This window comes from Hypanus sabinus, chromosome 2, assembly GCF_030144855.1.
Source record: "Hypanus sabinus isolate sHypSab1 chromosome 2, sHypSab1.hap1, whole genome shotgun sequence".
Taxonomy (NCBI): Eukaryota; Metazoa; Chordata; class Chondrichthyes; order Myliobatiformes; family Dasyatidae; genus Hypanus; species Hypanus sabinus.
The window spans coordinates 84,699,174-84,725,612 of record NC_082707.1 but is presented as its reverse complement, the minus strand read 5'-3'; the positions used below and the strand labels follow the sequence as shown (position 1 = coordinate 84,725,612).

Below are 26,439 nucleotides of genomic sequence, written 5' to 3'. Positions count from 1 at the left end.
GTTGAATGCTGAACTGTAGTCCAAGAACAGCATTCTCATAAGCATCTTTCTTCTCCAGATGTGTAAAGACTGTAGAGCTGAGGCTATTGAATCATCTGTCTGTCGGTTGCGTCGGTAGGTGAATTGTAAGGGATCCAGTGTGGGTGGTCACTTGCTGCAGATGTTGTCCTTAACTAGCCTCTCAAAGCATTTGCTTATTGAGTTTATCATCAATTCTTACACTATGGCAAGGGTAAGCACAGCAACAAGACACAAATTGGTCATCTTGCATCGGCAAGATTTCTCCCAGGAAGAAATTTTGCAGCAGGCAGGAGTTTCAATTTGTGCTATCCAAGCTCTTCTGAAGCAGCACAAAGAAATGGGAAACGTGAAACACAGAAGTCGACCACAGAAACTTTGTGCAATAGATGAGAGGTGCATCAAAGTGATGTCCCTTCTAAATCAGGAACTCAGCATCATTTGCAAGTCTGAACTCACAGAAACCACTGGAAACCAAGTACACCCCTCTACAGTCTGGAGAAGCTGTCAAATGTGGTCTTCATGGGAGAGTTGCTGCCAAAAAGCCATTTCTTCAAACTGGATACAAATGCAGAGATTCACCTACAAATCCTCTGGACTGATGAGTCAAAATTTGAAATTTTTGTCTCAAACAGGAGGCAGTTTGTCCGTAGAAGAGCTAGAGAGTGCTACATGGATGAGTGTCTGCAGCCAACAGTGAGGGACTGCAGAGGCTCCCTGCAGGTTTGAGTCTGCATTTCTGCATATGGAGTTGGTGATCTGGTCAGAATTAATGGAATCCTGAATGGCGACAGTATACAAGCACATTCTCATTCATTGAGCTGTGCCGATCAGTCCCAACTTCATTCTGCCGCAGGACAATGACCTCAAATGTCAATGTGATAAAGAACTACTTTCTGCAAAAAGAGCAAGGTGTTCTGCAACAGATGGTATAGCCTCCACAGAGCCCTGATCTCAACATCATTGAGGCTGTCCAGTGCTATCCACAGAGACAGAAGCAAGTGAGACGGCCAAAGTCTGCAGAAGAACTGTGGTAGCTCTCCAAGATGCTTGGAACAACTTACCAGCAGATTTTCTTATAATACTGCACAACAGCATACCAAAGATAATTGGTGCAGTTTTAAAGACAAAGGGTGGTCACACCAAATTTTGTTTTGGGTTTAACTGTCTACTGCTCTTCATAGTAATTACTTGGTTATTTAGAAACTTCTGATTTCATTATTTTTGAAATAATCTTTGCTTTACAGAATTTTTTTTATATGCGCCCAAGACCTTTTTTTCAGTTCTGTATATAAAATTATGAAAGGGATAGATGGAGCAGATAATTTTTAAGAAAACATTTTTTCCCAGGTTTAGTGCCTAATACAAGAGGACACGGTTTATAGTAAGAGGTAGGAGATAGAGAGGGGCCTGTGGGAGAACTTTATCACATAAAGCAGGCTTTGATTCTGCATTGTATTTCTATGTGATGGAGGCCAGCACTCAAGACAAGTACTTAAATTACCAAGACAGAATTAATATCGCTAGGTATAATGGGCTGCATTGCCCTCATAGGCCAAAAGACATGTTTCAGTACTGTAAAACCCAATAACGTGCTTGCAATCACTGATATCTTTCTAAGCCCAGCTATGTTCCCTTTTATTTTTGGCAGGAAGATAGACAACTCAATGGCCAAAAGAAGCCAGCTTTGAAGAAACTGACCCTACTGCCCACAGTCGTAATGCATTTGAAAAAGTAAGTAGTGATTCAACCCTGTTCATCTTTCTAATTCCAGTGCTGTGTTTCTTGTGTTGGTTCCCATTACTGGTGCATCCGCTGGTATGAGTGCCAAACTGTACAGATAGTATGAATGCAGTCTGATATCTTGCATGTATGCATAATCCACAGGTGCTCAGTGATCTTGTTGTCGTGAGAACTGGAGAGACTAGGTTGGTAGATATGAAAACTAGTTGATACACACAAATAAGCTGACTGGCTTTTGGAGTCATGAAAGAGAGAGACCCTTTTGGAGCAGCAAGTCTGCTTCACCTAACACTACAGGACATTTTATATGCCGAAGATCAAAGGACAATTCCACATTTATAATGCTTCCTTTGAACTATACACCACCCTCACACCTTCCTCTTCATACCCACACTGAAGACATCCAAATACACATCTTTGCATCTCCCTCTTCACATCCATACTACAGACATCCAAATACTGAATTTAAATCCGCATTGTCTAGTCTTCCAATTAACTGTGGTTTACAGTTCTTGGGAACCAATTGTTCAGAACTGCATTTCAGTTTTAATCTACAGTTCATATTCAGATCTCAAGACTAGGGGCCAAAATAAATTGCTGAAGTTATTTGCTATATGTCCTAACCCCACAAAAGTTCTAACAATCTTGCCTATTTAAAGTGATAGCTCAGTTGAATGGTCAGAGTAAAACCAAACAACACCAGGGTTGAACTTGAGGATGGTGTTGGTATTTTCAGGAAAAACAAATAAAGAGCATTTTGAGGTGAAATGCTTCTCACAGGTGAATTGTATTTTACAAGTTCTTAATGTTTGGGCAACCCATGGCATTAAAAGAACTATTATGTAATCAATGCCAGGGGTTGCCATCAATTGGAATTAGTTTTCTGAATAGAATTTTTTGTTATATCTGTTAAGTTTAATTTGTTAGAGATAAGTTTACCAAAGCCACATATCCCCTTTTAGAAACTGTAGAAGTTTGTGTCTAACATGCTCATATTTTCTGAAAGCTGCAGAATCCTGAATCCATCAGTACTTAGCCAAACTAATTTATATTTTGACATGAAGAAAATGTTATAAAAAGCTTTTAAGAAGCATCTTTTAAATGTTGCTTGCACATTGTGAAAGAGAACAATTGATCATGTGTTAACTGTAAAATACAGTTCATTCAGCAGGAAACAAAGCTCTTCAGCTACCACATCCATACTGATAATCAGACACCTCATTCCTCTAATGCCATTTTCCCTCTTGCACCACTACCAATTCCTCCTCCTTCTCCCCCATTAACTTACCTGTCACCCAGTTTTAACAGGGGAACTTTAGGGTAGCCAGTTAACCTAGCAACCAGACTATATTTGGCATGTTGGAGAAGAGACAAGTGTATAGAAAGCTCACTTGGTCATAGGATGAATATGTAAACTACACACAGCCAACACCCAAGGTCATGATGGAGCTTGGGTCACATAGAATTTCATGATATTATGCATTCTGTTATAATCCTGTAGGATACAGAAAATACTAATAAAAGACGAGTATTACTGGAGCTAAGTTATGTGGAATAAGGGGTTACTGAAACAGCAGAAGGTTTAAAAGATTGTTAGAAGTTCTCAGCCTAGAAGAGCTCAAGTAAATATTTGACAATAATCGTGACTAACAGGTAATGTTTCTTTTTGTTGATGCCGACTGTCCTATTAATTCTTGCAGGCAAGATTTGAAGGACACTTTTATTGATAGTGGGGTGATGTCTGCTATAAAGGAATGGCTCACACCCTTGCCAGACAAGAGTTTGCCCCATCTCAAGATCCGTGAGGAGTTGTTAAAGATACTACAGGAGGTAAGCAGGCATGCCTAGCCCTAAGATAGCATAGGGTTGTAGCAGCTTGTGTTAACATATGTATTTCAACAGCTTTTTTTTCTCCACATAGGGAGGGTTTTCATCCCTTGCTCTTCCAAACCTGTAGTCGTAGGAGTCTTATCAAGACAGTATTCAGCACATATTGTATTCTTTCAATACCCTGCTCATTTATATTTTTGCTTTAATTACCAAAACTTTCAGGAAAAAGTATGTCTGGTACCTGATAAGTTTAAATTGTATTTAAGGAAATCCAGTAACCCTCCTTAAGATGCATTTATATTCAGTTACACCTATTTTACTTTGGTCTTACTGGGCTGGCAGATGAATGGACATATAGTTGAGCTACCATACAGAACAAGAGTTGGTACTTGCAGGGCAAGAAGTAAAGGATGGCCTGAAAGTGCCTGTGCACTTTGTTCAAGCATTAACAAAAACCATCAGGTAAACCATGTCTTCACTGCTTTCATCGGAGATCAGTACTGTGAGGTTATTGTGTCAGTTGCATCTCTAGAAATTGTTGCATTGTAGAAATGAAAAGATGGATTCATGAAAATTTTCTCTGTTCCATTCCTGCCCACAAGCAGTGAAACACTCAGGGTTGTAGGTTCACCTGTGCTGTATGTCTCAGTACCTCAGACTGTTGTTAAGAAAATAATCACAGCCTTGTCAGTCTTTCCTGATCACTTCCTCAATTTTGTAGTGGATCACCCTTGTATCTTTTCTAGGGTTGTGGTAACCAGAACTGAATATAGTACTCTGTGGTTTAATTCAACGGAGTTCTCTCTTTAACTTGCCTTAGTGTCTTTGAAAGTAACTGACTGTTTTTATGTACAGTTGCCCAGTGTGAGTCAGGAGACTCTGAAGCATAGTGGGATCGGACGTTGTGTGATGTACTTATATAAACATCCCAAGGAAAATAGAAGCAACAAAGAACTTGCTGGAAAGCTCATCAGTATGTTTGCCTTAATTCTTACTTTGTTTTCTTTTTTGTTGTTGTTGTTTACGACATTTATTGGGATATATTACATGAGTTAGTCATCTTCCTATGCTGTTGTTAAAGATGAGTCTGAATAGTTATTCATATTGCATCAGTGTGATCCTTGTTCTGGTTCCTCCATTTTGTTGTGCCGAGATCAGAGAGATCTATTTGTGTAATCCAGGAAGGCCTATTTGAAGACATCGACTCTGCTTGTATATAAATGAATGATAGAGTTGCATCTTGGCTCTGTTGGGATTGAATAGTCAGTGAAAATCTTTATATAGTTTAATGTATTTGACAGTGTTGAACCCTGTATGTTATTTACAAAGGTTATTTTCAACCCACACTGAAAATGTCTGTAGTTTTTGCTAAGGTGTTTCCACTGCTGCTCAATTCCCGTGCTCATCCTCTCATGTAATTGGTCCAAGCATCTGCCTTTTGAGTTGCCAGTATTGGCAGGTTGAATTAACACTAAATCATGAAGTGTTCTTACTCTGTGTCACTGCTTTTTTTCAACGAGCATCACTTTGAAGATCACTGAAAACTGAGCAAAGAGCTTTTACTTTCTGGCAATCTAATTGTGTAGTTGTTCACTTTTCTACCAGATGAGTGGTCAAGACCTATTTTTGGCCTGACATCAAATTATAAAGGGATGACGCGGGAGGAACGAGAGCAGAGAGACATTGACCAGATGCCAATGCGACGCCGTCTGAGCAGGTAGTTGACCATGAATTATAATTTTGATATGTATTACTAGAGCATACACTATAAGTCTGTCCTTTAGCTTCCTTGTGAAGAACTGACAAATGTATATTTTCTTCGGAACTCACTCCAGAAAGTGTTTAATTAATCAAATGTGACTGGTGTAAAATACCATTGTTACACTGGAAAAATGAATTACAGTTGTTGGGGTTGACAGGAAAAAATAATTAGTCAATATGTGAACAGTATTATCTGCAGAACTAACATGTGAACTCTCCAAGATTTACCCTTACACAAGTGTATGTATGTAACAGAATTGGTGAATTCAGCAGGTTTAAACAGGATGGCCTTTATCTGAAATAGAAATGATAGCTGATCTAGACTAACTTGTGTGTTTTCAGAAACAATTTGTTTTGCAAGTGTTACTTGGTCTCAAGTTTAATCAGTGACTAGTTGATGTACCTTTAAAATAATGAATGCATTACATAAGTGTGTCACTTCCACTTATTTCTATGCTCCAGTGTAGTGGTCGCCAACCCGTCGATTGCGATCGACTAGTCAATCTTTGAGAATTTCCCAGTTGATCCCAAAAAAAGAAAAGAAAAGTAAATACACAAATGCTGTTGTGAGATTGTTTCCGGATTGCAGGGTTTTAGTTCCGTTCTTTCTTCCCAGTGTGCACGCGTGTAGCTCCCCCGCACAGTGTAATTCAGTGGTCCCCAACCACCGGATTGCGAGGAAATGATACGAGTCAGCTGCACCTTTCCTCATTCCCTGTCACGGCCACTGTTGAACTTGAACCCACGCAAGGTCATCAGTCGCCGAAACGCAGTGACACCCTCGCGCCAGGGGTCACTGGTTGACCTCGGGCGGCCAACGGGAAGTGCCATTGCTACTGGCCTGGAGCGCTGCCTCTGAACCTGTTTACCACACCAAGTGTTCGTGAGGAACCCGGTGCTAAAATATTCGCAGACAACCTAATTCAGGCACAGCATTTCGTAGGTAGCAGAGCAACTATCGTGCTGTGATCTACTGAAACAAACTTTTGTCGGCCGATAGATCGAACAAGGGGGGCGGGCAGGCACTCTGTCGCACTCCCCGCTCAGTCGTCTGCTCACTCCGGACTGTGACTGACGCGGCCCCGGTATGGGGACCTCCGGCCCTGGCCTTGTCCTCTCACCCCACCCACGACCAGCCACACCTGTCAAAGGTGGCTGGTGGCGGGCAGGCAGGAGGCTGAGTTCAGGCCCAGAGGCTGTCTAATGAGGCAATGTCTCAAAACTGCTTCGGTACCCTGAGTCCAAGCACCCTGCACTTAAAGACAAACCCGCTGAGTTTTTTCAGCGGAAAAAAATGTGAGAAAGCTGGACAGAAGCCGAGAGCCGCGAAAGTTAAATTGTAGAATACACTGGACATAAGGAGCCTGCTTTGAGTATCGCTATATTCCCATCGTGTTTAACACCCCTCCCCGGGTCAGCTGGTCTGCAAGAATATTGTCAATATTAAACCGGTCCGCGGTGCAAAAAAAGGATGGGTACCCCCGGTGTTTATACATTATTTCCACTTCCGGTCTATTCTGCCCCTGTGCGCATGCGTGTAACTAATTGATGTGGGGTCAATCTTGCCTTTTACTAAGGCCGAGGTAGGGGATCTTGGGCTTAAAAAGGTTGGTGACCACTACTGTAGTGTATCAATCACAGCAGGAGCACGTGAGTATAGTATGCAATGTGATATTTTGTCCAGTGTGCTTGGTGTAATGGGGTCCATGAAGGTTTAATTTTCCAGGCTAGATTGATTAAGATAGCAATATTCAGGGATTCCTGTGGATTCACAGACTGAGCTGGAAACAACATGTAATAGTGTTTAGACTGATGTAGGTGGGGTTCCAGTGTAGTTAATTGTAATAAATTTTGATTTGTTATATATTAAGCTTCTCTGATGTTTGGGATCCACATAAAAATAGGAACCGCTGACAAAATGGAGTAAAATTATCCTCAGGAATGTTTCATCAAAAAACTTTTCTGCTCGTACCTTCCCATCTGCTGTGTAGCAACTTCACTCAGTAACATGCTATTGTCATGTTCATCAAACTTTCAAGATGACTAATGTCATAAAAACAGCATTATATCTGAAACCATTGTGTGTGGTAGAGAAAAGTGCTCTGCTTAGGTCTCCCAATCCCAATAAAGACACTGTGCCTTTTTTATCCTTCACAAACTCCTCTATGTCAGCAATCCTATTAGCATGAGGAAACTGAACATCTTTTAAAGAAGGAAGGAAGATTTACCCACTATATGTAATTCAGTATTTCCTGGTAAACACTTGAGAAAAGTTCTGCTACAGGAGAATGTAACGCTTTGCCAGATTTCACCTTGGAAGGTAAAGATCACTACTTGGGTTTTATTTTCAATTAAAATGTTGGTGTCTGGGTGGTTCGTTTTGAGACCTTTTTTCATTTCTTTGTACTTGCAAAACATTTTATTTATTTATTTAAATGTCCACTGTTGGGCCAAAGCACTTTCACAACATTTTAAAGGAAGTTTGCTGCACAAGTTACTGGTAATTGGTGAGCACATGGTACTTTTCTATATCACTGGGAAGTGTGTGAGCATCTGTGTTGCCAGTAATCATGAGGGCATATGCTTTTAAGAAGCAGATTACTTCTAATTGTATTCTGGGAAAGACTACCAATAAAGTTCTTAAAATAGTAAGACCAGCTTGCTGGGTGAACGGAACAGAATGGCCCTTCACAAAGAATCCATGATGGACACACATCACTCCCCACTCCACTCTGTTATATCACTAAGCACATCCATATTGATTCTTGCTCTCTTTCCATCACCTGACTATCTATTTCAGGTTAGTCTTTTGCCACGCTGCTTTGCATTATTTTTACTGCTCTGTGAATATCCAGTTAACAGAGTTTCCTTGACGTTTGCAGTCGGCTTTTACTCCATTGTGACTGCTCACCCTGTCCCCTAAACGTTGCTTCATTCATTTCATTTATTAAGAGATTCTAGGTATGAAGACAGTGAGGAAAACGAAGCTGATGCCTTCTCCAATGATCAAGAACACTACCCCAGGTTTCAGTTTTAGTTATTTTATTACACTTTATTCTTGTCATTCTAAAATTTTACACATTTACTGTCATTTAAAAATTGATTATTCAAGGTTTCCCAAGTCATTGATTAAAATCTATTTGAACTATTCTGAACAACTCAGGTTCCCCTGTTTATTTCCTGTAGTTGAATTCTTGGGGAAAGCTTTGAATATTAATGGTTTATCCCCATTATCTGTAACAGATTTTTACTGTTTCTGAGTACATGTGGTCATAATATATCAATCAATTTAATTACTATGAAACTATATGAAAACAATCTTTGATGGTTTTAATAATTTTGTTTTGCTGTCCCTTAATTCAACATTGTATAATAAGATGCCACTTTACTGGTTTGGGAAACCATGTTTTATTTATAAAAAGAACCATTCTTATAATCTCTATAATGATAAAACATATTTTACTGTTTAATTTCATCGTGGTTTTAAATGAAAAATTAGTGTAGTTCAGTCTACCAAGTCAGTTAAATATGGGAATAGAGCAGGACACTTGCATCATTCACCGCTTTATCAAGATTCAAAGAACATTTATGTATGCAGTACACAACCCTGAAATTTGTCATCCCCAAAGACAGCCATGAAACAGAAAACCATGGAACTACAGTTCCAAAGAAAAGCATCAACCCCACCCACCCCCCACATGCAAAAAGTACAAATCATGCACACGGCAACAAAAAAGTGATCAACAAACACAGTAAATAAAACACTAAATTGAAAGAGTCCAGGCATATGTTCAGTTCATCCCGCTTCATTATCTGCAGGTCGCCCGATCAAAATTGTTCAAATTGGCAACAAAAAGAGGAGCGAACTGAAACATATCATAATGTGAACTACAGAGTCCAATCCACAAATTTTGCCTAAGACCCAGGACTCCAACACCACCATCTGACAGTACTGAGGGAAAGAGAGAGACCATTCGACCACAAGCGGCTTCCTCTCGGAGCAGCAAGCAAGAAGCTGGTAGATGGCACTGAACACCCGCTCACCTTGAAGATCTCAATCTAATCGACAAGAAATTGGGTCAATCATGGACACACTTCACTCGAAGCTTCACAGGACCCTCTTAGAGATAGCAAAGTCCAAGATCGCTCAATCAGCCCAAAAACACGCCACCAGAATGTGGAGCACAGATATTTCAGTACCTTGTAAATTTGCTTTGCTTTAGCGGGAGATTGTCTCCTGTCTTGTTCTAAGTAATTTTCTTTTTCCTTCACATTCACCATCAAGGGCAGACATTCAGTGGAAGATTGTATGAACTTTAGACTAAATAATAGAGAAGTTTGTATTTTTTGCCTAGAACTGATAAATCTGATCAGTCCTGACGAAGGGTCTCGGCCCGAAACATCGACAGCACTTCTTCCTATAGATGCTGCCTGGCCTGCTGCGTTCCACCAGCATTTTGTGTGTGTTGTGTGCACTTCAGCTGTCTTTGAATTTTATTTCATGACTGCTTGATGCAGTAAGTAATACCAGCATTAATTCCTTGTGGAAAAGCTTGGATGAGTTTTGTTTCACAAGAATTAAAAAAGCTATGTACTGCTGATTTTTTTTTTCTGAACTTTAGACTAAATAACAGAGAAGTTTGTATTTCTTGCCTAAAACTGATCAGATAAATCTGATCAATCATTCATATCAGTTGTCAGCAATTTTGTTGTAAAACAGAGGGTCTTTGCTTTCAGGTACATAGTTCACTGAAAGTGGAGGCGCAGGTAGAGAGGGTGGTAAAGACTTGGCATTAGTATAGGCACCAGGCATAAGTTGTGAGGTTATGGTATGGTTGTACAAAATGTTGGTGAGGCCTCAAGAGTATTGTGTTCAGTTTTCGTGACCTAATTATAGGAAAGATGTCATTAAACTGGAAAGAGTGCAGAAAAGATTTACAAGGATGTAGCCAGAACTTAAGATCTTTGTTAGAGGTTTGATGGGCTAGGCCCTTTTCCTTGGAGTATAGTGATCTTATAGAGGTGTGTATAATCATGAGGGGCCTAAATAGGGTCCAGAACTTAAGGGCAACTTTTACACAGAGAGTGGTATAATGTAGAATGAGCTGCCAGGAAGGTTGTCCAGGCAAGTACAAAAACAATTTTTAAGCAGCAATTGGACTGGTAATGAAAAGGCAAGGTTTAGAAGGCTATTGGCTTAATGGGAGTAGCATGGATGGGTATCTTGGTTGGTATGTACCAGTTAGGCCAAAAGGACTCTTTCTGTGCTCTGAGACTCCATAAAACATAGGGGCAGAATTAGACCATTCAGCCCATCAAAGTCTGCTCCGGCATTCCATCATGACTGATCCTGGATCCCACTGAACCCCTTACACCATCCTTCTCACCGTATACTTTGATGCCCTGACAGATCAGGAAACGGTCAACCTGTGCCTTAAATACACAAATGGACTTGGCCACCACCGCTGTCTGTGGCAGAGCATTCCAGAGATTTACTACACTCTGGTTAAAAAAATTCCTCCTTACCTCTGTTCTAAAGGGTCACCCCTCAATTTTGAGGCTATGACCTCTAGTTCCAGATGGCCCGTGTAGGAAACATCCTTTCCAAATCCACCCTATCTAGTCCTTTCAACATTCAGTAGGTTTCAATGAGATCCCCTAGCATTCTACTAAATTCTGCTGAGCCCAAAGCTACCAAACGCTCCTCATATATTAACTCCTTCATTTCCAAACTCATCCTTATGAACCTCCCCTGGGCTCTCTCCAATGAGAGACGGAGTTCAAAACTGTTGACAATATTCTTGTGTGGCCTGACTAATGTCAGCTAAAGGCTCAGCATTATCTCCTTGCTTTTATATTCTATTCTCCTTGAAATAAATGCCAACATTGCACTTGCCACCTTTAGCACAGACTCGACCTGTAAATTAACCATCTGGGAATCTTGTAAAGGACTCCTAAGTTCCTCTGCACCTCTGAAGTTAGAACCTTCTCATTTAGATAATAGTCTGCACTAATGTTCTTTTTACCAAAAGGCATAGTCATACATTTCCCAACACTGTATTACATCTACCACTTTTTTGCCCATTCTTGCAATTTGTCTAAGTTCCACTGTAATCACATTGCTTCCTCAGCACTACCTACCCCTCCACCTATCTTCGTATCATCCACAAACTTTGCTGCAAAGCCATCAATTCCATTGACAAGCAATGTGAAAAGTAGCAGTCCCAATACTGACCCCTGAGGAACACCACTAGTCACTGGCAGCCAACCAGAAAAGGCCCCTTTTATTCCTACTCGCTGCTTCCTGACATTGGCAATCTTCCAATCCTCTGGGACCATGACTGAATCAAGTGATTCTTGAAAGATCATGACCAGTGCATTTGTTATCTCTTCAGCAACCTTTCTTAGGACTCTGGGATGTAGTCCATCTGGCCCAGGTGCCTTATTCACTTCAAGACCTTTGAGTTTGCCTAGCACTTTTTCCTTTGCAATGGCACTCACTCCTGCACCCTGACACTCACAGACCACTGGCACACTGCTAGTGTCTTCCACTGTGAAGAAGACAGATGCAAAGTGCCCTTTAAGTTCATCCGCCATTTTTTTGTTCCACCCACTACCTCACCAGCATCATTTTTCATTGGTCCAATATCAACTCTCACCTCCCTTTTACTCTTTATTTGGCTGAAAAAAACTAAAAACTTTTTGGTATCGTGCTTTATATTATTGGCTAGTTTGTCCTCATATGTCTTCTTTTCCCTTCTCATAGCTTTTTTTAGTTGTTTTTTGTTGGATTTCGAAAGCTTCCCAATCATCCAACTTTCCACTCTCGTTTGCTACCTTATATGCCCTTTCCTTGGCCTTTATGCAGTCCCCAACTTCCTTTGTCAGCCATAGTTACCTACCTCTGCCATTTGAAAACTACTTCCTCTGTAGGACATATCTATTATGTGCCTTGTGAACTATTCCCTGAAACTTTAGCCATCTCTGCTCTGCCGTCATCCCTGCCAGTATCCTCCTCCAATCCACCTGGGCAAGCTCCTCTCTCATGCCACTGTAATTCCCTTTATCTCATTGCGATACTGATGCATGTGACTTGTGCTTTTCCCTCTCAAGTTGCAGTATGAAATCAGTCATAGTATGATCATTGCCTCCTAAGGGTTCCTTTACATTAAACTCCAATCTAAGATGGCCTTTTCCTGAGTAGACTCTAAAAAACCATCTGGTAGGCATTCAACAAGTTGCCTGTCTTGCGATCTGACACTACCCTGACTTTTCCAATGCCCTTGCATATTGAAGTCCCCCATTACAATTGTGTCATTACCCTTATTACATGTTTTTCCCAGTTTACTTCGTGATCTCAATCCCACATCTTGGTTACTACTTGGAGGCCTATGAATGATTCCCATTATGTTTGTTTTTACTCTTGCAGTTTCTTACTGCAACCACGAAGATTCAGCATTCTCTGACCCTTTGTCTCCTCTTTCTAAAGATATAATTCTATTTCTTACCAACAAAGCCACACCACTGCCTATGCCTTCCTGCCTGTCCTTTCGATAACAAAGTATATCCTTTGATATTTAGCTCCCAACTATGGCCTTCTTTCAGACATAACTCAGTGATGTCCACAATGTCATACCAACCGATCTCTAATTGCACCACGAGTTCCTCCACCTTATTACAAATGCTATGCGTATTTAAATACAGCACCTACAGTCCTGCATTCTTCATCCTTTTGAATTTTACCTCTGTGGTACAATTTAACTCTTGGCTTTGTCTGTATTTGTACACAATCATTTGGCTTGTCCCTCTTTACGTTCATGTTACACCCATCATCTACTTGTAAACCTGCTGGCTCATCCTCAGCTCTATCATCCTGGTTTCCATCCCCCTACATATTAGTTGAAACCACTCCTAACAGCTCTAGTAAATCTGTCTGCAAGAATATTGGTCCCCCTTAGATTCAAGTGCAACCTGTCCCTTTTGTTCCTTGTCCCACTTGCCCCAGAAGAAATCCCAATTATCAAGAAAGCTGCATCCCTGCCACCTGCTCCAATTCTTCAGCCACACCTCATTCTGTTCGTCTCCTCACTGTCACATGGCACAGGCAGCAATCCTGAGATCACTACCCTTGAGGTCCTGTTTCTCAGCTTCCTTCCTAACTCCCTATATTCTTTTTTCAGTACCTCCTCCCTTTCTCTTCCTATGTTGTTGTACCACCACTTCTGGCTGCCCACCCTCCCTTTTCAGGATATTGTGGAGGCATCCAGAAGCATCTTGGATCCTGGCATCCGTGTTTCCTTTTAGCATCCACAGAGTTGCCTATCTGTTGCTCTTGACTATATCTCCATTTCCCTAACGTGGTCTTTAAGGAGCTGCATCTTGATAACCTGGTGCAGATGTGGCCATCGGGGAGGCTGGGAGTCTCCTGGAGATCAAGCATCTGATACTCAGAACAGAACACTAATTCTGTAGAGAGACCCCCTACTCTCTCAAAAGTTGAATAAGACTCCATGACTCTGTCACCTGCTCTGTGAATGTAGCCTATGCTAAAAGCAATTGTATTGTCTAGCCTTTAATTTACATTGCTTAACAGTCATGGCAGCTGTGATCCATTTTGTGGCTAAAATTTAAATATATTTGGACCTAAAGTTAGAAGGCCCTTAGTGCAAGACTGATATGTCAACGTGGTGTAGATGGAATCAAAATGGTATAGGTGAATCCACTTGTAAAGGCATTTATCCAGAGGTTTAGTTGTTTCTCTGATATATTGGCTGGCTTGTTCTTTCAACAAGCATTGCCATGATAATTTTAATCTGCTTTGTGTTAATTAGTAACTGCAATTGCTTAATAACAAAATGACAAATTGATCTGAAGCCCTTGGCAACATCCTGTGAATGTAAAAGCATCATTAGAATGGATGTTTGTTATTTAAATGCTCCTCATTCTCATTACGTTGGTTTCCCAATTAGCCAAAATCTCATATGGAGGTTAAACTATGTTTGTATTTTTAATCTAGGAGAAAGAAGTGTGTTTTGCAAAGGCAATGAAAGATATCAAAAACATCAAGTAGGACTTTGTATGTGCAGATGAACAAATCACTGTAAGAGGAAATATAATGCTGGGGAAAACTTGTGGGTTTTGGGAATGCAAGCATCTATTTTACTAGCATCAATGTTTACCACACACTTTCAACTCTAGTCCCTGGGAAATGTCTGAAAAATATCCTAAATACTGGTTTTGCTGTGGTAAATTCTAGTAGATCATTCAGTTGTTGTAGCAAATCTTGAAATCCATTCCATAACAAATCTGACGAAGGGTCTCGGCCCGAAATGTCGACAGTGCTTCTCCTTCTAGATGCTGCCTGGCCTGCTGTGTTCCACCAGCATTTTGTGTGTGTTGTTGCCATAAGAAATCTTCTGAGTTACATTGGCTTCCCTGAATGCAGTGCATGTATCTGTGTTCTGCTTGAAATACCTTTGCACGTTGTGAAAGGAATTAATCAACTGTTTTTGTTCCTTCATAGTTCTGGTGGACAGACCCCTCGCAGAGATCTGGAGAAGGTGTTAACAGGAGAGGAAAAGTAAGTGAAGAACAGATTGAAGGAGGCTGAAAAATTGGACAGAAGCAGATGTTGCAGCTGAAGTAGTTATGTGGGAATCTAGAATTTACAGCTATCTATACCCATCATTCCCTATACTGGTGCTGCTTTTTAAATAACCAAAATTAGGAGAATGAGTGGAGATTAAAAGTATTTTTAAAAATTCAAAAAAACTCTGATCTTTACAGATCCTTGACATAACCTTTCATTTGCATCTTTCAAATTTAGAGCACTTCGACCTGGTGATCCTGGATTCTGTGCAAGAGCCAGAGTGCCATTACCATCAAACAGGGATTATGTTGTTAGACCAAAGTGGAATGTAGAAATAGAGGCTAGCAGGGTGAGTAAAGAAGGTTGAATCGATGATATGACTGTCATTTTAAAAAAAAGTAAATTTCCAGAGAAAATCTTCCATCAGTGATAGTGTTAATGTGCTACGAACTTGGATCCTATTTTTTAATATCTGAACTGAACCACATGAGTAGGCAGGTTCTCTTTTGCACTTGATATGATAGAAGGTAAGGGGGTAATTGTGGTTTGATTCCTGCTGAAACCTGAAGTCAGGTCGAGAAGGGCTCAGTAGGAAAAGGTAATGTAATCAACTTTTAGTTGCATACTTGTCTCCTGGGATTGGACACAGAATAGGATTCTTTCTTTCACAGAACATCATGGAATATATTTTGTTTTGGTAGTAATGTAATCAAACACAGGCTCAGCGTGTAATTGTAAATGTCAGTGAAAGGTTCTGGTGATATGTTACATGTATCTTTGAGTCTTGCAGTTTTGTAATTATTATTGGACGATGCCAAACCTATCTCTGGCAGTTTAGATGTAAAACTTTCTGTTCCCAATGTGTCTATGATGTTATTTACTTCAAGCAGGCCGTTTTACAAGCTCTGGATAGTCTGGCCTCTGACTGTGCCCCAGGGAACTTGAGACTCCAAGGTTTTCATAATATACCTGTCAAATGGAAGCCCAGTTCCACTAGGATTCTTGAGCCACAGTGGGAGGCTACTGACTGTGAGAGCTCTGGCCTGTCCTGCCTTGCTTTATGATCCCCAAGTGGGATGAAGGGAAATTACATTTTTTTAAATAGTGTATGTCTTGTTTCATTAGTCCAGAATAGAAGACAGTAAGTCAATTTGGGCAATTAAGTGAAAATAGAAGCTGATCCAAGTAGTTTTAAAATTCCCTGCTGGTCCCCGATGATTTGACAGAAGTCCTGGTGATGTTTCTCTGCTTTTTTTTGTATTGGGTTGGGTACAAGGCCACTGTCCACTCCAGATACACAAGGCCAAGAGACAGCAATGCATCATCAGGTTCCCATGTCAGTTAACTATGAAAGCAAGGAAGTTGTATGATCATAACGTGCAAGAGCTGATCATTTGGCTTCCCCAGCATGTTGATAATTTAGTGTGGGCTGAATTTGGTTGATCTTCAGTGTCATACGTTGCAATTACATTGTCAGCCAAATCAGGTTAGACAATCTGGCTTCTGGTCGTCGGTGATGATGGCACGGTTTGATTCTGTGTACTTGAAAGGGCTTTGTTCAATATTGTGGGATCTAGTATGTATATCTTCATTTAAAGCAAAAAGGGACATCTTGGAATTGGATCCTTACTTTCTGGAATTCAAAAGATTGAGGAGAGGACCTCATTGAAACCTGTCAAGTGTTGAAAGGCCTCAGTAGAGTGGATGTGGAGAGGAATGGGGGGGGCGGGGGGGGATGTGTGGCATCAAAGACCAGAGGACACAGCCTCAGAATAGAGGGACGCCCACTTAGAACAGACATGTGTTGTGAAATCCTTATTCTGATTCTGCGTGATTGAGTGGAATGAGTGAAGGAAGAATGTCTTTGTCATTTCCTGCCTTGTGGATCATTAAATGATATTGGATCATATGCAGGCTGTACACACAATTTCATTGCATCCTGAAGGTATTCTTATTAGGTGAGTTGTTTTCTCTTATTCATAAATCTACTTTTATGCACTGCTTGATCGTTAAAATAACGAAAATCCCCAGTTAGAATGCTGTCCGTTTCAACATTCTGATCAAAATATTAGGTTATTCTAAGAACACAGTGAAGCCTCGTTCTAAGATATTTCCTTCAGCTCAGAATCAAATACTAAAACATTTTAATGAAGACTCTCAATTGCAATTCTGCAAACTTTTCAGGTTGTTTAAAGTTAAAAGAAGAAAATTTGAGGGCTCATCAGTATATGCAGGGAAGTACTGTACTTGTGCAAAGTGAACTGATGTGTATCAATCTTCTGCCTCGTCCCTCACAGGGAGCAGTAAAGAAAACATTGAATCGTCTTGACAAGCAAATGCGCCGATTTCAAGACATCAAGAAAATGACCAAGTCATCTCGGGCAGTAAAGATCAGCATTGAAGGCAATCGCATGCCTCTGTAATGCATATTTATTAGTCACTTGGAGCTGGGTAACATTCGTGCAACAGCTTACAAACACAATTGTGCGCTGCTACCATCCAGCCCAATGGAATCAACATACCTCCTCTGCTCTCTTCTGTTTTCAAGCATTCTTTTCAAGAGATTTTTTTTTAAAAGTCTTGAAATGGTGAACTAACATTTTGTCATATCTGAGCCCCAGATATCCAGTCAACATTTCTGACTACAGCATATTTGATGAACCCAGTCTGCAGATTGAATGAATGAGTTTACATCACTGAAGACTGCATGTATAGAGGTTGATCAAACTTCTTTTACAAAAGTACATCGGTGCCCAGTAGAGGAGGAACACAGCTGCCTGGCATTAAGCCAAATTGCCCAATTAAGTTGAAAACAGGGGTAAAAAGGACTTAATTAAATATAGACATGCGCTGTGTTTGAATTTATGGCTTGAATCATGTGCTGTCTCTGCAAGATCAGTGCAATCTCGCATCGTTCTGGTCTTTTAAATCTTTCAGTAAGCTCTGGGTAGGTCTGTAAGTGGATATCTATGTTAAAGGTTGGGCTAATCGTCTTGTTCAAACATAGATTGTGATGAAATATGTAATTGTAGACACAAGTTGTATTTTTTAAACAAATAAACCCCTCTTTGTAAAGGTTTTCACTTCTCAGTAGTTGGTGGCTATTTACAGATATTGGTCCTCTTGTAACCTTGCTCGTTTGGTAGTTGGAAATGACCTAATCAGAAAGTTATCTTAAGAAAATAATCTCATGCAATTTATTATTGGGGGGGGGGGGGAGCTGAGAACAACTGTGAACTAATTTTCATTATTTCCGAGCATCTCTCAAAGAATGCTTTCTTTTATAGTATGCTGCAAACTGGGTAAGGAATAATTATGAGAAATTCTACAAAAGAAAGATGAGTAGTGCTTAATTTAAAAATAAAAATCAAATTAGAAGAAAAATTAGAAATCACTATTAGGGATGTGGGTAAGAGACAGTGTAAGGTTTCAGACTTCAGGTAGAAACCATTTTAGTGGGAACAAATGACACAATCAGTGTCACAGGTAATTCATAATTGATTCAAAGGACTAATTCAAACTCTTAAAGGTGTAATCAGTGTAATTTGTAGCAAGTGTCTTGGCTTAGCAGGTTTATTCAAAGAGATGCAAGCTTTTATACATATTTCAGAAAACTAATGACAGTAACTAGCTTATTTTTAAACCCTGCTAATAATGATTTTACATGGGGAAAGCCCATTTGCTAGATGCCCTGGGTGAAGGAAGTTTCTACTGTTCCATGCCTCAAGGTCCCAGTTTAGAGTGAAAGGAGTAGCTACGACACTTGGAAATTTGTGCTTCGTGTCTAACTGTGTCTGAGCAAAATCACAGTGTATTTGCTTTCTGGATGTAGATCTGTTAACAGTAGGAAAATGAGACAGTTCTCTAATGTTTGAATAGAGGTAAAGCTTAAATGACTTTCGATGGTGGGGGGGGAGAAAACTTTTCCAAGATATATACAACTGAAAAGTTACTGGGCTTTAGGCATTGTTTGTAGTTTTGCATATTTTGTCTGATTTTTATGTAATAGATTAAAAGATACCAGCTGTCCAATATGGGGAAATTCAGTTGTCAGCATTTGCAAAGGAGTTTATTTATTAAACATCCAAAACTGTAAGATAATTAGATAGTGGCAGATCGTGTACTGCCACATGGGCTTCAAATCCATGTTTGAATCTGGTTCTAACCCACAGCTTCACTGAAGACTAACTCTGAGAGAAGTTTGTGATCAAAATATAATCTATATAACTTTTTTTTTAAAAAAATGTTCAAATTTGATCATTTCTGTTAGTTTCATGCAGTCAAATGGTAGCATTTTTGTTAATATATTTGTCATTAGTGTCCAATGAGCATTCAGTAACACTGGAGTAATCAGTAATCTCTAGGCTGCAATATGACCAGCTGAAACATCTTAAGCAAAACTGCTAGTTTAGTTTGAAACTGGTTCTACATAATCTTTTCAGTTTGCAAATTTATTAGCTATTTGTTTAGAAAACCACCCAGTGTCATGATGATTATTCACAATCAGAGCTTATTCTTTCTATGATGCCATTATGGTGGTTGTAAGTCAGTAGCTGTGTTGCAATAAATTATCATGTATCCATGATAAGTAAGCTGGCACCCTAGTATATAATCCATACTTTCCTGCATTTGCACAGCCTTCACCCCAACTAACCACACCCGTCAGATACCACGTGTCTTGATATAAAACTGCGTACGGTCCCCCACTATCCCCTCTGCAGGAATCCTTGTATTCATCTGCGTATCCAGCACAGAACATATTATCTGTAACTTCCAACTTTGTTGACTTCATGCAAGTGGCCTGTTCAATGTAAGGAAGCTGCACTCTGTGCAAGAATCGGGATAGTCTGCCTCTTTGGGAGGTTATGCCCCAACCACTTACCATTCCTGCTTTCCCACTTTGCAGTAGCAGCTTGCCCAGGTTGTGATTGGGCAGACAAATTGGAGCAACAGCAAAAGTAAAATTCACAGACTGATTCAAATACAACAGGGCAATATCATTGTCATATGTTACTGGATTATACTGAGGGTGTGTCAGAAACTTCTTCACCAAAACATTCTGTTCCCAGGTCTCTGTCCGGAGCTTATCAAATTCACCTGTGGGGATTAACAACAAAATGTAAGAACCAGTCATTTAACTTCTACAGTTTTTATAATCTGATATGTTCAGAATGGGTATTGGAACCAATTCAAATAGACATTCTAAACAAGAGAAAATCTGCAGATGCTGGAAATTCAAGCAACAAACACAAAATGTCAGAGGAACTCAGTAGGCCAGGCAGCATCCTGATCCTTTCTGAAATGTACTACGAAAAAGGAGTGAAATAATAGAACTAGTAGATCATTCCCTCAAAAAACTAGAATGTACACTATTGTTTAGGTGGTCTCATGCTATAATAGGTTTTGTTCAAATCTAAAGCAAAAGCTTTACTTTAGAGCAGTGAAATCAACTGGTGAGAATCCATTTGGATAAAAATAACTCTAAATACAGGAAATCTGAACTAAAAGCAGAAAATGCTGAAATACTCAACAGGATGCAAGCTGACAGATAAAGGAGAGGAGTAACTAAAGAGCTGAGACAGGATGAGCAGAAAATGCCTGAGTGAGATTGTAGAGTCTGAAGTACTAAGGAGAAAGGCAATTAAGAGGGAAATTAATACAGCTGAAGTCAAGAAAATGAGCAAAGGGAAGATGGAAATGAGGGAGAAACACTATAAAAACTGTTCAATGTCTACTTTTAATATTTTGGAAGAAGTGGATACTCATATCACAGTACAACTTGTATACTTTGTGTTCCTGTAATAAACCATAGCCTAGAAATTGGATCAATTTGCAAAAATTTTTTTGTGTGGAAATCACACTTGAAGGTAATGCTACTCAGCTGAGATCATGCTCATGATGATTTTCCAGTGTAGTTAAGCCCACAGGAAATTGGTCTTGTCACTTCCATAGCTGTACACAAGTAAAATAATGCGTACAGGGAGTCAGATGCACAAACAGTGCAAACAGTGATACCCATAGCAGCCTTAAAGCTATTACAGCCCCAGTGGCTTGGAGTCTGTTCCGTGCTGTCAATAAGGAGTTTGTAGTTCTCCCTATGACATTATCTGTTTCCTCCAGGTACTCTGGTTTTCCCCACTCCCCCCCCCCCAAAAAAAAAATGGACAAGTTAATAGGTTAATTGGTCACGTGGGTGTAATTGGGTTTTTGCTCATAGGGCAGGAAGGGCCTATTATCAGGGCCTGTTACATTGTTTCAGAGGGATAAGAAGGTGAAGAATGGCATCAAATCAGTAGAAAGATGTGACATAAGATCGGAAGATGTTGAATCTTGTGGGTTGAGTTAAGAAACTGCAAGGGTAAAAGGACACTGATGGCCGTTATATACAAGCCTCCTTGCAGTAGTGAGGATGTGAACCACATATTACAACAGGAAATAGAAAAGGGCAATGTTATGATAGTTTCAACATGCAAGTCAATTGAGAAAATCAGGTTGGAAATGGATCTCAAGAGAGTGAGTTTGTTGAAAGCCTGTAAGTGGGCTTTTTAGATCAGTTTGTCATTAGAGGATCAGCTACACTGTAATGAACCAGAGGTTATTAGGGAGCTTAAGGTTAAAGAACCTTTAGGAGGCAGTGATCACTATGATTGAGTTCAACTTGAAATTTGATAGGGATAAAATAAAATCTGATGTGGTAGTATTTCAGTGGAGTTAAGGGAAATTACAGTGGTATGAGAGGGGAGTTGCCAAAGTCAGTTTGAAGGAGGTCACAGCAGGGCAGCAGTGGTGTGACTTGATGAAAAAAATTAAGGTGCAGGATAGATGTATTCTAGAAATGAAGAAATGCTCATGGCAAGATAGTACAACTATCTGATAAGGGAAGTCAAAGCTAATGTAAAAGCAAGCGAGGACATAGAACAAGGCAAAAATTAGTGGGGACAGAGGATTGGGAAGCTTTTAAAACCCTACAGAGAGCAACTTAAAATAATCATTGGGAGGGAAAAAATGAAATATAAAAGCAAGCCAGTAAACAATATCAAAATGGATAGTAAAAGCTTTATTAAGTATGCTTAAAAAATATAAGGAGCAGGAGTGGATATATGACCGCTAGAAAATGAGGCCAGAGAAATAATGGGGGGCAAGGAGATGGCAGAATAATTTGTATCAGTCTTCATTGGAAGACACTTGCAGTGAGTCATGTTGAAAGGTGGAAGGGAAGAGAAGTGAGTGCAGTTACTATTACAAGGGAGAAGGTGTTCAAAAAGCTGTAAGACCTATGGGTACATCAGTCATCCAGACCAGATTAACTGCATCCTAGGGTGCTGAAAGGAGTAGCAGTAGAGATTGTGGAGGCATTAGTAATGATCTTTCAAAAATCATTGGACTCTGGCATGGTGCCAGAGGACTAGGAAATTGCAAATGTCACTCTTTAAGAAAGGAGGAAGGTAACCGAAAGGAAACTATAGACCAGTTAACCTGACCTCAGAAGATGTTGGAGTCAGTTGTTAAAGATGAAGTCATGGAGATTACACATAGGACAGATGTAGTGGATCTTGTATATATGGACTTTCAGAAGGCCTTTGACTAGGTGCCACGCATAAGGCTGCTTACCAAGTTAAGAGCCCATGGTATTACAGGAAAGTTACTGGCATAAATGGAGCATTGGCTGATTGGTACAAATCTGAGTGGGAATGAAAGGATCCTTGTCTGATTAGTGACTAGTGGTGTTCTGCTATTGATGAAGCCTCATCTTGAGTATTGTGAACAGTTTTGGGCTCCTCATTAAGAAAAGATGTGCTGGCATTGGAAAGGATTCAGAAGGGGTTCACAAGGATGATTCTGGGAATGAAAGATTTATACAAGGAACGTTTAATAGTTCTGGGTTGGTACTCACTGGAATTTAGAAGGGTGAGGGGCGATTTCATTGATATCTTTCAAATGTTGAAAGGCCTAGACATGGTAGATAAGGAAAGGATGTTTCCCATGGTGGGAAAGTCCAGGACAAGAGGGCACAGCCTCATTTAAAACAGATGTGGAGAAATTTCTTTAGCCAGAGAGTGGTGAATTTGTGGAATTTATTACCACAGGCAGCTGTGGAGGTCAGTTTGCTGGCTGTATTTAAAGTAGAGCTTGATAAGTTTTTGATTGGACACGGCATCGAAGGTTATGGGAAGAAGGCTGGGAAGTAGGGGAAAAAAGGATCAGCCATGATTGAATGGTGGAGCAGACTCGATTGGCCAAATGACCCAATTCTGCTCCTATCACTTGTGGTCTTATGCTGATTCTCTAATTTAAAAAAAAAACTGTCAGGATTATCTTTCCTCTATTGCCAGCATAAATGGAGATTTGGGGGCAACCTTCAACCTCTGGTCACTCACAAACAAAGCTAGAAGCATATCATAGGATTAACAATTTTCAGCAAAATATGACAGTTCTGTTCACAGCACATCAGCCTTTAACAGACATGGTACTGAAAGTCAGTCATCTCTTCACTATTAACATCAGAGCTGCAAGCAGCATTCTCTCTCCCCAACCCACCCTTCACTCCCCCATTTTATTCATTTTTGACTCCAGCAGCATTTTATGCAGCTGTTCAGTGAACACACTCTATCTCAAGATTCAGCAGTTGTCAATGAGAACATCACAAAGCTCATGGTTCTGTATTCAAACCTTCTTAGTGCTATTTCAAATGTGTTTTCAGTTTCATAGATTTCCATGGAGGGGCCAACAGGATGCAGTGCTTTATATACAGCTCTCCACTTAACACACCAAAGAACGAGTGCAGTTTCTAGGTGCTTTTGTTGATGTGTTCTTATATTCATCTTTTACTCAATGTTGCTTGAAGCAATTAAATTTTAAAACTACCAAAAGTTAATTTCAATGAAGAGGAAAGCCACTTGCATCTGAGTGTGACTAACAAACCAGATTAATGGTCAATGCTGATTTTTTTTTTTGTTGATGTTTAAATCTTTTTCTAAAATACATTTACTGCATCTTACCTACTGTAACTGAGTGTGGATGTATTGTATCAAAGCAATGAGCAGCCGTCACAACCCAACGATTGTTGATCAATGTTCCACCACAGAATCCGTAACCATTCTTCATCTGTATCAATACCTAAGAACAGCAAAAGCAAATACATGAGATGTGTGTAGTTGTAATAGATTTTATTCCGTTTGGAGCTTTGCATTACAGCCACGAAGGTTAAAGCTGATTTGCCTAATTTTAGATAATGCTGTATCACTAATGATTTCTTTTGCATAGTGAGATAGCAATGAAATGCCTGAAATTAAAGGTAATTACAAAAATAAATTCAGTGGCCACTTTACCAGGTATACCGGTACACCTGCTCGTTAATGCAAATATCTAATCAGCCAAGCATGTGGCAACTCAATGCATAAAAGCACGCAGATGTGGTCAAAAGATTCAGACGTCGTTCTGGCCAAACATAAGAAATGTGATCTAAGTGACTTTAACTGCAGAATGATTGTTGTTGCCAAACAGGGTGGTTTGAGTATCTCAGAAAAAGCTGATCTCCTATGATTTTCATGTGCAGCAGTTGAGTTTACAGAGAATGGTGCAAAAAAACAAAACTCTCCCAGTGGATAAAAATGCAAATAACCACGTAACAACTGTGGTGTGCAGAAAAGCATCTCCAAACGCACAACATGTTGAACCTTGAATTGGATGGGCAACAGCAGCAGAAGGCCATGAACATGGCCCCTTTATTAGGTACAGGAGGTATCTCTGAGAGACTGTGAGGCTCGTAGAGTGTGAGATACTCGGGCATACTGAGAATTACTTGAGCAACAATCAAACTAATTCCATGAAATTATATTCACAGTACAATATTGAACAGATCTCATTGGGGTACTTTCATCCAGATTAGATCACCTTCTGTACTACTTCCATGGCCTTAGTTTAAAAAACAACAGTCTGGAGAATCTGATTGCATGACTCCCTTTCTTCACTGATGGGTCTAATGCCCTTCATGGAGGATCATTCTCAATGCTTGCAACAGCCATGCTTTCAGAACATCTCTGCTTGAAGTGGGGGGTGGGGTAGGTGCAGCAGTTCAGGGGTTACTTTTAGAAGGTCCCAGTCCAGTGATGGGAATTCATCAAGTTCTAATTCAGAACAGAACAGCAGAGCACTGGAACCCACAATGTAGTGCTGAACCAGCTGCTAAGTATATCAAAAACATCCAAACACTAATCCCTCCTCTCTAAATCATACCCATACCTCTCCATGTGCCTATCTGAACGTCTTTTAAAAGCCTCTAATGTATTTGCGTCAAACACCACACCAGGCAGTGCTTTCTGAATTAAAAAAAACTTGCCCGTCACATCCTCCTTGAACCTACTAACCCCCCCACCCACCTTCAGTGCATGGCCTCTATCTGGTTAAAATGTCTGATAATACTGTCTATCTATGCCTTTGCCTCTCATATAATCTTACAAACCTCTTCCTGATCTCCCCTCAGCCTCCGGTGTTCTAGTGAAAACAACCCAAGTTTATCCAGCTTCTCATGCTGCCTCTTAACCAGGCAGCGTCCTGGTAAAACTCTTCCACACCCTCTCCAAAGCCTCAACTTCCTTCCTATAGTGGAGTGACCAGAACTGTATGCAATCCTCCAGATGTGGCCTAACCAGAGTTTAATAAATTTGCAACATAACCTCTTGACTTTTGAACTCAATGCCTTGACTGATAAAAGCAAGCGTTCCATAACCCTTCTTACCACCTTATTGACAGATGTAGCCACTTTCAACAAGCTATGAACTTGGATCTCAAGATCTCTCTGCTCAACAACACCGTTAAGGATCTTGCCTTGCATTTGCCCTACCAAGGGGCAACACCATCTCCCAAGGAATTTGAATTTCTTAGTTTTGCATTCTCACTTCCTGTTCCTCTTTGTACTGTGTAGATCTCATCCCAGTGATCCCACTCTGGATATTCCAGCAATCCCTATTTCCAGACACCTCTGTGTGTGCACAATTGTGCAGCAGCAGGCCCTGGGAAGAGGTGGTTAGTGGTACTCTTTAAATGCCAAGTTTATGAAAATACCATTTACGTTTTATAAAATAGCAAAATACAACCGGACTTCACACATTCCAATTGTATGTCCACAAAATTAAGCTTATTTCTATGGCTTGCTGAGTTACAAACCTGCCAAGGACAAAATCCCCGTCTGCAAAGGTCTCCACCAATAATTCGTATCCGAGCATCTGATTCAGAGTAATTTAACTTTCTTAAGTGTTCAAAGTCTGTATCTGTATCGTTGAGGGAATATTCTTCCTCAATGAATGTGCGAGTTGGTGATCCATATAGAGGTATTCTCCCACATGGGTATTTCACTGGAAAGTAACAAATTCAATAGAACATGAAGGTTCCATAAAAAATAAGCCAGGTGAAATTCAAGAAGCGTTTGAAATGTTTTACAAAACTCGGTATTCCAAAGTTCCGGGGGAAGCATAACCCAGATTGACACCTTCCTGAAT

At 40.1% G+C, this 26,439-nt stretch overlaps 2 protein-coding genes across 4 annotated transcripts in view; one reads left to right on the top strand and one right to left on the bottom strand.

Annotated features, from left to right (window-relative positions):
• Positions 1 to 18,019, top strand: part of LOC132380441 (protein IWS1 homolog) — a 64,000-nt gene extending 45,981 nt beyond the window's left edge. For 2 of the 3 annotated variants that reach the window (XM_059949240.1, XM_059949254.1), the window contains 8 exons: positions 1,670 to 1,752; positions 3,462 to 3,591; positions 4,447 to 4,564; positions 5,197 to 5,308; positions 8,305 to 8,376; positions 14,876 to 14,932; positions 15,179 to 15,290; positions 17,239 to 18,019. In XM_059949240.1, coding sequence (XP_059805223.1) covers positions 1,670 to 1,752; positions 3,462 to 3,591; positions 4,447 to 4,564; positions 5,197 to 5,308; positions 8,305 to 8,376; positions 14,876 to 14,932; positions 15,179 to 15,290; positions 17,239 to 17,364 — 810 coding nt within the window. In that variant the 3' untranslated portion in view covers positions 17,365 to 18,019. The remainder of the gene's footprint in view (positions 1 to 1,669; positions 1,753 to 3,461; positions 3,592 to 4,446; positions 4,565 to 5,196; positions 5,309 to 8,304; positions 8,377 to 14,875; positions 14,933 to 15,178; positions 15,291 to 17,238) is intronic. The other variant, XM_059949246.1, reaches the window with a different exon arrangement.
• Positions 18,020 to 18,162: 143 nt separating this feature from the next.
• LOC132380432 (coagulation factor IX) overlaps positions 18,163 to 26,439 on the bottom strand; it is a 39,169-nt gene continuing 30,892 nt past the window's right edge. Inside the window, exons 7-9 of the mRNA XM_059949229.1 lie at positions 26,108 to 26,295; positions 23,941 to 24,058; positions 18,163 to 20,038 (exon numbers count right to left, since the gene is read on the bottom strand). Coding sequence (XP_059805212.1) covers positions 19,488 to 20,038; positions 23,941 to 24,058; positions 26,108 to 26,295 — 857 coding nt within the window. The 3' untranslated portion in view covers positions 18,163 to 19,487. The remainder of the gene's footprint in view (positions 20,039 to 23,940; positions 24,059 to 26,107; positions 26,296 to 26,439) is intronic.